Raw genomic sequence first — 13984 nt, 5'->3', positions numbered from 1 at the left:
CCTCCCCCCTGCAGCCTTCTGTGCATTCACACCCAAGGGCCTTTCCATTCGAAAACTTCACCCTCTCCAGGCTCCAAACTCTCCAGGTATTTCCCAAACCGGAGATGGAAACTTAGTAGCGACTTTGGTATTCCTTGGTGGTCTCTCTTCCAGATACTAAACAGGACTGACCCTGCTTAGCTTGCGAGATCTGCCGAAATCAGGTTGGCCTGAGCGTGCTACCCAGCTCAGGGCATCTTTTCTTAAAACGACATCGTCGTGCACACCGCCATTCTACGCTCGCCCCTTTCAAGATACCGCGACCGTCGCTTCTCTTTTTCTAGGGGGTATTCTTCCAGGATCTTGAAAGAGAGGTGTCGCTCTAGCCCTTCCCATCTCTATGATGACTCTCCCTCATCTTTGTCTCTTTTGCGACGTTTTCAGGCGCGGGCCATAAAGCAGGCGGGGGGGGCGTGGCTGGCGGGAAAACCGTGGGTTGCAGGTCGGGCGCGCGCTGGCGTCCCGGGGATGGGGCTGCTGGAGGAGTGCCGCGAGGCTTTCGGCGCCGCGGACTTGTACCAGGTGCTGGGCTTACTCCGCAGCGCTTCGGCCGAGGAGATCCGCCGCGGCTACCACAAGGCCTCCCTGCGGGTGCACCCGGACCGCGCCGACCCGGAGGACAAGGCGAAAGCCACCCGGCACTTCCAGGTAAGGCGACGGCTGGGAGCCGCCCGCTCACGCCTGGTTCGGGTGGAAGGGAATGGGCTGGGTAGCATCTTCCTCCTCCTCTTCTTCCCCGGGACGACATGGCTGCAGAGTCCTTTCCCTCTCGCTGCCTGGCCGTGACAGGTGAATCTTCCTGTTCTCGCAGAGGATTGAAACACATGAAGCAGATGTTTTTAAATTTATTTACGGGCTTTTGGGGGTTAAAGGGTGCGCTTCCTTCAAGGAGCTCAGAAGAACGTTCTTGGTATCATGGAGTTGGAAGAGGGTCATCCAGGCCATCTGGTCCAACCTCCTGTTTTGTGCAGGATTGTCCTAAAGCTGGGATGTCCAACTCTGGCTCTCCAGATGTTCTTGGACCACGACTCTAAATTAAAGCAGCTTTGCTGAATGTTTGGTTGCTGTTGCTTTATTAATTGGAGTAAGGAATGTATCTGCTTTAGGACAGGTAGTATTTGCTTAGAATAATCTCACACACACACACACTTTTGTTCCAAATCCCTCAATAAATTCTTTTAAATTAAGTTTCTGTCATTCTTTTCCTACTGAATTGCTATTTGCAGCTGCCTTTTTAGGTAGAAGACCCCAGTTTACTGCACCCTGCACAAACACACAAACTAATGTCCCATTTTAATCTGAATGTATGTCCACATGTTTGCAGGAATGTCCTAACAGAATTTTCTGAAATTAGTAAATATTTTGGTTACATACAAAGCAAACGCTACTGGATGGTGGTAATGTTCTGTGGGAAATTGACACTTTTTGTGCTTAGTCAATGACTAACCTTTATCGGTTTAGGAAATGCCGGTTAGAGTGCTGGACTAGAATTTGGGAGACCTAGGTTCAAATTAACATTCTGCCATGAGAGCTTGCTGATTGACCTAGGGCCAGTCATGCACTCCCACGCTCACCTACATGATGGGTTTGTTGGGATGGTGGACAAAATGGAGAATGTTGCAAGCCATTTGAGTACTCATGAGGGGGAAGAGTGGGAATACAAATAAATACAACTTGGTATAAATCACCTTGTTTAGCATCAGTCCACCTGGTTTCTCTAGGACGGTTAATACTCCCCTATGTGGCATAGTGGCATAGAGCTGCAGTGGCGTAGTGGTTAAGAGCAGGTGCATTCTAATCTGGAGGAACCAGGTTTGATTCCCCGCTCTGCCACTTGAGCTGTGGGGGCTTATCTGGGGAATTCAGATTACCCCCCGCATTCCCACACACGCCAGCTGGGTGACCTTGGGCTAGTCACAGTTCTTCGGAGCTCTCTCAGCCCCACCCACCTCATAGGGCAGTGGTGGCGAACCTATGGCATGGGTGCCAGTAGTGGCACTCAGAGCCCTCTCTGTGGGCACGCGCAAACAGTCGCACCACCCCTCCCCCCCACACACACATCTAGGCTAGCCTGGGCTGCTGGGCTCTATTATTAGCATTAAACCTAAGACCTAGTTTTGAGGAAGCAGTGTAGGTAACCCTGTTAACCACTGTTTAACCCCACTGATTTTCATGCAAAGAACTAAAGCGCAATCCTTTACCTGGGAGTAAGCTCAGTTGCTGGCAATGGGGCTTGCTTCTGAGTAAACCTCCTAGGGTCATGATTCACCTGTTGGAAGGGTTGCATCATTGCTTCTAAGCAAAGCCATTGACTACCACCAATCTTACTCCTGAGTAATGCACACCTTGGAGCCAACCATTTTTTCTAAACTAAAACCTCAGTATTCAGGTTAAATTGCCGTGTTGGCACTTTGCGATAAATAAGTGGGTTTTGGGTTGCAATTTCGGCACTTGGTCTCAAAAAGGTTCGCTATTACTGTCATAGGGTGTTCGTTGTGAGGAGGGAAGGGAAATGAGATTGTAAGCCCCTTTGAGTCTCCTACAGGAGAGAAAGAGGGGATATAAATCCAAACTCTTCTTCTTATGTAAAAATTCCTGGCAAGTAAAATAAAAAGCATGTCCCAGAGAAATATTCTGGGTTGTCACTTTAAATGCTGTGCTATTTTTCTGTGTTTCAGAGAATCATCAAGTTTCCGAAGAGAAACTTGATATATTGTCGAAAGGCTTTCACAGCATGTAACAGTGTGTGTAACAGACTTCCCTCTGTGATACACCTCTGAAGATGCCAGCCACAGATGCAGGCAAAACGTTAGGAACAAGATCCACCAGACCACGGCCACACAGCCTGGAAAACCCACCACAACCAGAAACTTGATGATTCTGCCACATGAGCACCATGCCATTTCATTCCACCCTACATCTGGAGCAGACCTGAGAGGCAGGTTGTTTCTCCTTACTGGGCTGTTGAGGTGGCTTGTCTTGTCTCCTCAGATCTTGGGCAAAGTGTATGCCGTGCTGAGTGATCAAGAACAGCGGACTCTGTATGACCAGCAGGGGATTGTAGATGAGGAGTCGACTGTGCTGAGCCAGGACCGCAACTGGGAAGAGTACTGGAGGCTGATCTTCAAAGAGGTGGGCAGTCTTCCTCAAGCTGGCAAATGGCTATCGCTGTGGAGCGATAAAAGGATTATAGAGCAGTAGTTCTCAGCCTGCTGGCAGGGACGCAAAAGTGGCTTGTGACTCACTTCCAACAAGAGGGTTGTGAAACCAGGTGGGAAAAGGAAGAACATGATGAGGTGGGAGAGGAGACTGGATGGCAAATTTTGGTTTCTTTAAGCATAATATGCAAAATGGCCAACACAGCTTGTGGAACAGCAGTGCAATATAGCTTGTTCAGTAATAATCAGTATGAGATTTGTTGTGGGTTATGATGGAGGGGGAAATTACCATGGAGTCAATTTGCAAATGGGCCCTACTTCGGATTGTTTGAGAACCACAGCTTTATGGGATTTGGAGGAAGAGCATTTTCCTGAATGGTAAGGTAGACCCCCCCCCCCCCCCACTCCACACACACACACACATTTTTGTTTGCAGGTGTATGATGCATCAGCTAAACATCTAGCAATTTATTTTCCTAATTATGACTGTCTAGTGTGTGCATCTGTAATACACAAGTCCCGTGCTTGTCTTTTCTCAGTTAAACAAATTCAGTATCTTTGATAAATTCTTTTTTATTTAACGAAACACGTTTGACATTCATGTTTATGAATAAGGAGAGTAACATTCTTGCCTTGTTCCTTTCTCCTCTGCCTGACTTTGCATAAGGAACAGGTTCTTGTTCTTCCATCAAAATGGTTAAAGTTTCACACAGTTGATCCCAAAAGTAATTTTTTAAAAATAAGAATGATCTTTGGATGGAAAGCTTATATATAGGCTGAATTTTATATTAAGGATTGGCATATGGAAGGAATGTTCGTTCTGTCTTTTTGTGTTGAAAATTAGGTGACTTTAAAAGATATTGAAGACTTTAAGAAGCAGTACAATGATTCTACAGAAGAGGTGGAGGACATTAAAACAGCCTACAAGAACTGTAAAGGCGATATGGAACAAGTTATGGCTAAAATACTTTGTGCAGATTATACAGATGAACCAAGAATAAGGACGATTATCCAGCAAGCCATTGACTTGGGAGAACTTCCATTCTACAAAGCCTTTGCCAAAGAGTCTAAGCAAAAGATGACTGCAAGAAAAAGGAGGGTATGTATTATGTCAATAACAAAGTTCAGTGGCAAATGTGTACCATTTGCCACTAAATATAATTCTGAATCCTTCCTAGTCTAACATTCCATATTTCACCTGCGTGTTCCCTTTTTAAATGTAACACCCTCTGAAGTTGCAATATTAAGAAAAACTAAATTAACTGTTGAATATAAACTTAATTTTATGTCTCATATATCACTAAGCAAACCAACCAAATCCTTATTGGAAGAGAAGGATGATGGATGCTAATATGCATGTCAGCAATGCTAGGTCTAAAAGGAGTATCTTTTGGAATTCTGTGCTAACATCTTGTCTATGGAATGTTTGTAACATGTGATTGTCATTTGATGTAAACATTAACATAGATGCAGTACAGATGAAAAGTGGCACATTTTTCTCTCTAGTGCAGGGGTCTGCCAATTGGCCATGGTGGCAGGGGATGATGTGAATTGTAGTCCATGAACATCTGGAGAGCCGCAGGTTGCAGACCCCTGCTCTAGTGGCACTTGTTTGCAGGGTTTTCTAATGGTACTAATGTACTTCAGTTTCCAATATTCAAACACTTACTGTGTTGGTGGATTTTTATTTATGTGCTGGCTTTATGTCCTGCCTGTCCACAAGGAAATCAAGGCAGCTTACCATTTGAAATATTAATATGACATATAAAAATGCAAAATAATAAATAGCAGAAATTCTCTCACTTCTGCCAGTGTTTTGAAGGGCAAGTAGCCAAGGTTTCCACCTTCTCTTTCTAGGCATAACAGAAGACAGAATTAGTTCCTACAATAAATGATGAATAGGAAGATGCTTAACAGTCGATTGTGTTCCTGTTTCAGGCTGAAAAAGAGGCTAAAGAGGCAGAAAAAGCCAGAGAAGACCTAGGTCTTGATAAAGATGATGATGTGAGAGCATTAATTCAGGTAAGGGTTGCAAATGAGGACAGTTTTTGGCCATTGCATTGCCTTTGTGTAAATAATCTTTCTCAAGGAGCGGCAGCAGAAGGCCATTGCTTTCACATCCTGCATGTGAGCTCCCAAAGGCACCTGGTGGGCCACTGCGAGTAGCAGGATGCTGGACTAGATGGACTCTGGTCTGATCCAGCAGGCTAGTTCTTATGTTCTTATGTTCTTAAAAGTATACAATTGTTATTAATGGTCTCTTATCAAGATAACTTGACAAAAAAAAGTTAGTGCCTTCCCCCAACGATATGTGCCGGTTGCTTGATTTGTCCAGTAGTTACAGTAAAAGATGAGGAGGGAGGTACCTTGGAAGGGTATTGAAAAAGATAACAAAACAGAACCACCTTGTTCAGATACTGTAGATGGCAAGCACACACAAAGAGGCGAGGACTGTTGTTTGCATGCCTTTCTTGTGGAATACAATTGGCTGGCCTCTTTTGAAAATAGAATGCTGACTCAGATGTACCCACAGCTCTAGTATGTTTTTTTGTTTTCAGCCTAGCACTGTGGTCTGCACTATCCCATAAACAAGATGGTGGTTTTGTCTGTAGCTCACTTGGAATAATCTTTCTCTTCCTTCCTGTGGCCTGGTTTCTGGTCCACCCCGGCATTCTAATATTGTGTTCTGCCTTCTGAATTATCCTTTTTTATAAATTGTAAATAAAATACTTGAGAACTTTAACCAGCATTCTTTTCTTCATTTTACAGAAAAGAAATGAGAATCGGAAAAAGGAAATGGATGACTTTCTGGCTCACATGGAAGCAAAGTACGGAAATTCCTCCAAAAAAGGAGGAAAGAAAACAGCAGCCAAGAAAAAAATTAAATGACTGCTTTTTCTAAGTATCTTGCTGTTTATGTCTTCCATGTATATTACTTCTGCTCTGAGACAGTGAAAGATAACGTTTCATCAGTTTACTACTATGAATGTAGTGTAGAACACTTGCTCAAAATGGTAAGATGTAAAATAAATCTGCATAATTTTTTCAAAATGCTGCAGAAGAGTCAATAAGATACCAGGGAGTTTCCATCTATTTTTGAATGATGTTTAATAGAGCTGTCTTATTGTAGGAGGTGGGTAAGGGTAGTCACTTCTGGAAAGAGCATTCATCTGTGAATTAGTGGAAATATTATTCAAGATTTTATAAAAGCATTTGTTAAACTTAATAAAGTGTTTTGAAAGTATTGTGAAGAGTATAGATTCAAAATAATTACTGGGAAAGATTGCCCTAAATGCTTCTGAAGATTCTAAAGAAAGAATTGTAAAACCAATACCTTTTGATATCTGGTGTTATTGGCAGAACTTGCAGTGAAACTATTGTCAGAAGTTTCAACGAGTTATAGCTGAATTCTAATTCTAGCAGCTCTGTTAGTGTCCCTGGAAAGTTCCGGACATAATTGGGTGATTCCCAGAGCTGATCTCACTGATCAGATTAAGGATGGGGGAATTCAGAAACCAATTTCCATAAGTACAGCCAGTGTATATCTGCATCTACTTCCATCATGCTTGCGGCATCTTTTCATATGGGTGGGAATATCTGTCATCCTGGGGGTTCACTCCTTTTGTATGACAAGAGCTTGATTGAGGCTACTCTTTCAACATGCTGTTTTCCATACTATCACAAGAACACAGGTTGCACTCCTTGACTTGCTTAAATCACCAGCCCTTGGTAGAAGGTGAAATACCAATGCACTTTGTGAAGACTCACATGTCCCCAAGTGCCCAAACCCGTCCCATGACCACGAATTTGAACAGCACCATAATTCCTAGTTCTCTCACTGTTAAGCATTACAAATTCAGATGCGGTTTAAAAAATATTTCTTTATTTGCATACAAAAATTATTCTATTTTACAACTGAAAAAGAATCTGTTCCCAATCTGGTTTTTACAAGTTTTACATTATCTAAAAGATAATGAAAAGCTTTTTTCAATTTACATAGCTTCATGCCCTTTGCAAGCAGCACTTTGACTAATAAGACTTAGAACTATTTTTTCAAAGTGAAGTTAATTAAATTAACATCAGATCTGAAATGCAATTTTCATAATAAGCTATGCTCTTTCTAACTTTTCATACACCCTGTTGAGCTGGTCTTCTATAAAATGTTGAAAGTAGCTGCTTAAAACAGCGTCTCTCACCGTTGAGAGAATCCTAAAACTCTGAATATTGCTACTGAACAGAAACAATTACACAAAAGTTTTCATAACTTCTTACATTGTTTAAAACATTTCAACAAGGGAAAATGGGTGTTACAGGTATGGTTCTAATAATCAAATTTGCCTCAGTCCGCTTTGATCTTGGCTGAGTCAGTAGTTGAAGGGGTATGGAGTTAAGAATGCTGATACCAAAATTTAATACTACAAGGACTTCAATCTTTGGCCACCTTCAGGCATCAGCTTCTCTCCCAAGTATATGAACTTCACTATGAGGAAGAAAAATGGCTGGAATCAAGTTCTAGAAGTATTACTAAATATATTGCTATTAGTGTCAATTACTGGCAAGTTAAGAGTACAATATTACTGCTACATGAGTCTGGCTCTTCAGGCTTGGTAATGCAATACATCAGAACACACTTGGAACACAAGCAGTCCCATAGAATAGCACAGCTTGATCTACAGGAACAAAAATTAAACACAACCCTGTAGTCTTTGGCAGTTAAGTTTCTACAAAAATAGGACTCCGTAGAGAAAGTTTAAGACTTCTTCTGTAAACGGGTTTGGTATTGCTAAGGTTGAATACTGATTTTTAAAACTTCTATAGATGTTCCCTGGTCTTGGAGAGGGATAGTTTCTTCTTGTAACATGCTATAATCCCTGTCTGCTTCTTGAGATTGATCCACCTCGGCTGTGAGTCCTCGCAGACCCATGCAATTGAAGACCTATTATGCAAAAAAACAGATTAGGCTGAGAAAGCAGCAATTATCGTATGCAAGCCCTATCTTCTCAAGTTTACTTCACCATGTGCTAAAGTCAGCCATTGCCTACAGGAATTTATGCCAAGGTTCATGGTTAGCTACAATTTAAATGTACACGTGCTTATATGGTACAGTCATCTCTTGAAATTACAGTTCTCTCTCCATAACTGTTTACTATACATTTTGAATGGGGGCGGGGGAAATATGTCTCTGCCTGCATGAATTGGGTTTTAAGTCCAGTATATACACTTCTTCAGAGGTATGGTTGTGGCTGGCCAGGAATCATGTAATTACATGGGAAGAGCTGCTTGTACTGGTTGTATCTTGGGCCACTAGCAGCATTGGTATCAGTAGTAGTCTTCCATCTGTGTGTAACATTATCAAAGGGACTTGGGTAGCAAGCATGAAAACAGCAGTCATACTGCTGCCATGTAAGATCTATCCCGCTGTATCTAAGGCACAATAACAGTTTCTTTTTCATTTTTATGATAAACAATTTCTGAAGCTTCAGTACCTATGCAGGAAGTACTGGGTACTACACTGCCTTGTCCAATTTCAAATACAACTATCAAAGCAAAATCCACTCCCCCTCCCCATCATGACATACTTACTACAGCAGAAAGGTTTTAGTTCAAACAACTGAAGTATATGTAATATTACAAAATATAGATCTAATTTTCAGGAAGTGTGTCATGGATGTTAACATTCTATACGGACGAGAAGTTACTCCAGTTTCTTCAACTACAGAGCCTTTATGGCAGGTGCTGAAAAATGCCAGGTGCCAGGTCATCATGGGCCTAGACATTTCATTGTGGTACTGAGTGTTTTTAAGTAATGATTTTATTGCACTGTGTTTCAAGTGTGATATAGATAAAGTAAGGATCCAATGACTTTTTCCACTGGTGAAAAAGTGAGGAAAGGGTATGAACATCAAAACGGCTGTGTTTGTGATCAGAGGGCCAGCGTGGACTAATGCCATGAGGGGGAGGTACAATAACGGGGCTAAGTGGCCAAGATTTAGCAAAAAAGGCTGTCTGAATCCAGCCCAAAACTTATTTATCATTTTGCATCACATAATTTTGTTCTAAAACATAAACATAAATGTGCATTCTTGTCAGTCTTGTTTGCATGCAAACTTAACTTTATACCACTAAGTGGTGGATTAATGCGTTTCTTAACCAGCCACTTTATAGTGGCTTCAATAGTGAATTGAGTTTTTTAAAGCAATAACGGGATTATGAGAAATTGGGTAGAAGCTGAGCTAGGGTTAGAAAGTAGTTTTTTGCTGTGGTGGCAACTATCAAGATCACCCCGTTTTTGTTTATATACTACAAAGTATTTGACATAGTCTTAGTAAAATTATAGGAAATTGTGAAGAATTTAAGGATCAGGCTTTGTAGCAGCTGGGCTGAAAGATGTGTATTGGGAAGCTAAAACTGGACTCCTTGTTTTAAACAAAGAGTGCAAATCATCATTTGTGATTTTGATGCAGTGACAAAACTGATATGAAAATCTCATTACTAAGCCCGCATTAAGGGGTCAATGGAGAGAGTATGAGATTCACTTGGCTTGCTCCCATAATGACAAATCATGGTTTCTAATACATGAGGCATTCCATTCTCAATCCTGTAAACTTAGAGAACGTGAGTCCATGTAAGAAGGATCAGCATGTATGGATTAGGAGAATATCTGATTCGGTAAACCAAAATATTTTTGGAGTTTCTGAAAAAGTTCAGGTCTATTTGAATTTTTAGGTATTCTTAGGTGTTATTAAAGTTTTTGTGTAGTAATGCACTGCTGACCCAGCAGCACCGTGGTAGAACGTTGGGACGCCAACGGACCTACGGCCTTCTGGTCGCACCGCACCCCCACTCCTCATCCCCCTATGAGTCACGGGTCATGAACTGTCTGGCTCAGTCACCGGGCGCAGGGACAATGGTCTTGCCCCCAGGTGAGGATTAGGCTCAGACGCTTACGCTCCTCTCCGCACGTAGCCAGGTGAGATCATGCATCACATGATGATCTCCAGGTCTCCCGGTCTCCCGCTCATCTCCCTACCCACCTCCTTTACCGCCCACAATGAAACCCTAATAAAAGGTGCCAGAGACCAGCACAGGGAGAGTTGTCAGGATCACGAAATCCCGCGCTTCCTGTTGCTGGCGGCTCTCCACCAGATGAAACCTCCTCAGCGTCTAGCCTATTCCTTAGCGGCGACCCTGCGGGGATGACTACAAGCTGGTGCGAAACCCGGGAATCCTCGAGACCTCCACCCTGCTCACGTCGCCTGGGAAAGGGCAGCGATACCGAAGTCCGCTGGATCGAGCATCCAGGGACCACCGTTTCGGTATCGCCTGTCCTCTGGATCGAGCGCATCCAGAGACACGCGATCCTAGGACACTCTCTCGTCCGACGGAACACCCGGTGAGTATGGGAGCTTGCAAAAGCAGGGCTTATGACAAGCACGTTGGCCGAACTGAAAGCGTTAGCGAAATGCGGCAGGAGTCCCGTAAAGAGAAGGGAGCTGCGCCAAATTGGTTGAGGAGATTGAAGCTCAGTGTCCATGGTACCCAGAGGGGGGGACATTGAATCTTAAGGACTGGGGAAAACATCGGGCGCACTCTTCGCACAGAGCCTCGCGCGCCGATGTCACTGCTACTGACGTGGAGACAATGTTATGTCGCCATCAGCCTGCAGACCTATGGCTCCCTTGCTGTAGGCCGCCCTCCTTTCGATCTTTCACCTTCAATTTCAACCCCGGAATTTTCTCTATCCACTAAATTGGACGCCTGTCCTCCTTCTGCCCCCCTTGCTCCTCCGCCCATTTCAAATTCTCCGCGGCTCAGCCGCCCCCTCCCCTTGCTCCGCCTTCATTTTCCGAAGCCACTGCACCTCCGTCAAGCGCCACGTAATGGCGCGGGTTTCAAAACTCGCCAGGCGTATTAGCCACGATCTGCAAAAGAAAGAAACCCTGGCCGGAAGGCGATGCCGATATTCTGCGCATTGTGCCCGTCCATTTCACAGATACCGAGGGGAGGATGGCATTGTTGGCGGGTTGTCAGTACCGCCCCTTAAGCTATAATATCCTCACTGAGCTCCATAAAGCAATGCGGGACGTAGGAATCCACCAGCCCCTATGTGAGAGGCATGTTGGAAGCAGTCGCCAGGAACCACCTAATGGTTCCGGAGGACTGATAAACTGCCTTTCGCATGCTTTTAAACCAGCGCAGTATGTGATCTGGGAAAGCGAGTACCGCCAGCAGTGCATAAGCAGAGGAGCAGCCTCTGGCGGCGCCTACACCACCGCGCAGCTTTATGGCTCGCGAAGCTTTACAGCTAGCCCCAATGCACAAGTCGCCCTGCGGTGGCCACCCTTACGGTCGCATACTCTGAATGCATACAAAGGCGTTTTTGAAAGTCCCCAATACCGGACAGCCAACCCAAAGTTTTCTAGCACCCGGCAGAAGCCTCAAGAGCCCTATGCTGAGTTTGTGAACAGGCTCCAGGAGGCCCTCAAGAGGCAGGTTGACAACGAGGAGGCCCAGGGCGAACTCCTTAAGCGCCTTGCCAAGGAGAACGCCTCCGCTGAGTGCCGCAAAGCGATCACAGGCCTAGGAAGGAACTGAGCTGGCCGACATGCTCAAAGCTTGCCAGGATATCGGGTCTTTCGCCCATCAAGCCAGCCTTCTAGCCGCCGCCCTCTCCGCTGCCATGAGACAGCCCCGAGGCGAGTGTCTCAATTGCGGCAAGCCAGGACATTTCGGAGGTGTAGGCTGCCCGGCGGGGGGGCCTACAACCCTGGCGGAGGAGGGTCTCTCCCCAGAGGGCGAAGACCCCCAGGAAAGTCTAAGACCGGGCGCTCCCAATGCCCGCTGGGGAGGCCCGCGCCCGGGCATCTCCCCAGCCGGAACCAAGATCCGCACCTCAAACCCTTCCCCGGGCTCCCCATGAGATCTTCGCTGCCCCAGCTCAGTATAGTGATCCCATCCCCACGGAGACCATGGGGCTGGTCTTGCCAGCTTGCTCCCCCCCTACGTCTATACTTCCTGCTCTGCTAACCCCTTCTACTTCCAAAGTCACCATGCCTCCGCCAGTGCCCCAGAATGGCACGCATTTCAAAATCTCTGCAGAGTCCACAGTCACTGAATTGCAACAGAAAGAAATGCTGACGGAAGAGGACTGCCGTTTTGAACCCTCCTCAGAATGCCCCATAGCCAATCTACAGGACAATGAGGCATGGAAAGGGGAAGATGCTCACACAATGGCCTTAAGCCAAAAGTCCTTCGTGAAGAAGAAGCCCCCTTGGCCCTCTCCAGCTGTAAGGTTCAAACCAGATCTCATAGCCTCTGCGCCTGTGCAAAGCCCTTAGCTCAAAGCTCCCAGTGGCAGCAAAATCGTCAGTACCTCAGAGAGAGCAAGATCTCAAATCAGAGTTGTAATCCTCCTTGTTACCTTATATGTGCTCTGTATGCCTATGTATGTTCTGTATGTCTTGCCCCCTTTCAAGAGACCCCTAAAATTTTCCCCTCATAAGAGGGATTTTTCCATTGCTTCTAAGCTATGCTCTTGTGCTTCAATTAAAGTCTCTCTCCTTTTGACTATGTGTGCCAATGCCTTGAAAGGCTTCACCCATTACAGCATCAACCTTAAACAGGACGCAGCTCGTGCATGCTCCCTAGGAGGCCGATGGGACCTGCTTCAGGCCGCCTCCATCTTAGTTTAAACCCTCAAAACTCTTCTTCAAACCTTTCCTTGAGAACCTTTTCCTTCGTCCATCTGAGCCTACACTGCCACATTGGAGTGGCGCAAGTTTACATATGAAGCCAAAATCATTTTCATGCTCCCACATTCTCTGCTGGCTCCCTGGCTAGTCACAGTGCCAGGGGTCTCTCAGCCACACCTATCTTACACAGCCTCTCCGCTGTGAAGGTAGGAAGGCGAGCTCAAACCGGCCAAAGTCCCCTTACAGGAGGGGAAGGTAGAGCTGGCTTCCAAACCCTTCCCCTGCCTTCCTTTCTGCACACCCTCCCTCTTTCTAATGGGCTGACGCACCCCACCTCTAGATCTAGGATCTGATAAAGGGTTTTTTGCAAACCCCTCTCAATTTGCTCCTGTGATCAAACCTCAAGCCCAGGAACTGTTTTCTTTGCATCTTCTCTACATCTTTCCTATAGATGCTATTACGATATGACTATAATTGTGAATTGTTTTAGTTGCTTTGCAAAAAACCCACACCTTAGGCGGTGATTGGGATTGTTTTACAAACAAACATCCGACCTGGATATGACCTCTCCCTTCTCCTAAGCCTTCGGGCAATTCCCTGCCTTGTATCTCTTAACGCCTTGAATGTTGCAAGTGATCGTTGTCGGAATGGGCCAACTGGCCCTAACGAAAGCTTGGCCAAAACAAACGAAAGAAAGGGGAGTAGTTCCCCTATTGACCCAATCAAGGTCTCACCCAGCAGACCATATCCAACGTACTCTTCTCTATTCTCTATCAAAAAATTGCCCGCCCGCCCCACTCAGGGCTCGAGCTTTCCATTGTCATCTATAAGAACTAACTCAGCCAGCACGCAAAACCCCTGGGGGAAAAGCGTCGCTTGTTTTTTCTCTTCTATACAGGAGTCCAGCTCGCCATGCCAGGCCAGCCCCATCCGGAGATGGGCGGGGCCTCCCTGGAGGATCCGACCCCGCCGCCCTGTTGAGAGAGCCCGATCCCCCCCCCAGCCTGGGCCAAGATGGGAGGGACCTCTCTGGAACCAGTACCCATTCTTCCACGGAGATCGCAACCCTCGCTGTCCCAGAGATGGCAGCCTGGG

The 13984-nt window shown here is 45.4% G+C and overlaps 2 protein-coding genes across 5 annotated transcripts in view; one reads left to right on the top strand and one right to left on the bottom strand.

The window, feature by feature from the left end:
• The first annotated feature begins 437 nt into the window (after positions 1 to 437).
• DNAJC9 (DnaJ heat shock protein family (Hsp40) member C9) lies at positions 438 to 6441 on the top strand. Of its 2 annotated transcripts, none has more exons than XM_048507054.1 (5): positions 438 to 687; positions 3031 to 3171; positions 4042 to 4296; positions 5136 to 5283; positions 5430 to 5881. In XM_048507054.1, exons 1-5 carry the CDS (start codon positions 508 to 510, stop codon positions 5468 to 5470), a joined length of 765 nt encoding a protein of 254 aa, XP_048363011.1. In that variant the 5' UTR covers positions 438 to 507; the 3' UTR covers positions 5471 to 5881. The 2 variants fall into 2 exon arrangements, with proteins under 2 accessions (XP_048363011.1, XP_048363010.1); XM_048507053.1 differs by lacking the exon at positions 5430 to 5881 and adding an exon at positions 5967 to 6441 and having other exon boundaries at positions 441 to 687; positions 5136 to 5219.
• A 617-nt stretch (positions 6442 to 7058) lies between these two features.
• Positions 7059 to 13984, bottom strand: part of FAM149B1 (family with sequence similarity 149 member B1) — a 30190-nt gene continuing 23264 nt past the window's right edge. For all 3 annotated transcript variants that reach the window (XM_048507079.1, XM_048507082.1, XM_048507081.1), the window contains one exon: positions 7059 to 8133. In XM_048507079.1, coding sequence (XP_048363036.1) covers positions 8060 to 8133 — 74 coding nt within the window. In that variant the 3' untranslated portion in view covers positions 7059 to 8059. The remainder of the gene's footprint in view (positions 8134 to 13984) is intronic.

The sequence above is a fragment of the Sphaerodactylus townsendi genome, linkage group LG08, assembly GCF_021028975.2.
Source record: "Sphaerodactylus townsendi isolate TG3544 linkage group LG08, MPM_Stown_v2.3, whole genome shotgun sequence".
Classification (NCBI taxonomy): Eukaryota; Metazoa; Chordata; class Lepidosauria; order Squamata; family Sphaerodactylidae; genus Sphaerodactylus; species Sphaerodactylus townsendi.
The sequence above is the reverse complement of the archived record's forward strand: the minus strand, read 5'-3'. Positions and strand labels throughout refer to the sequence as shown.

Excerpts from the sequence above, each read along its gene's own strand:
- DNAJC9 (XM_048507053.1), top strand. The coding sequence starts at position 508 with ATGGGGCTGCTGGAGGAGTGCCGCGAGGCTTTCGGCGCCGCGGACTTG. Across the intron at positions 3,172-4,041 it reads GGAGGCTGATCTTCAAAGAG|GTGACTTTAAAAGATATTGA; the intron begins GTGGGCAGTCTT and ends GTTGAAAATTAG. Across the intron at positions 5,220-5,966 it reads ATGTGAGAGCATTAATTCAG|AAAAGAAATGAGAATCGGAA; the intron begins GTAAGGGTTGCA and ends TTCATTTTACAG.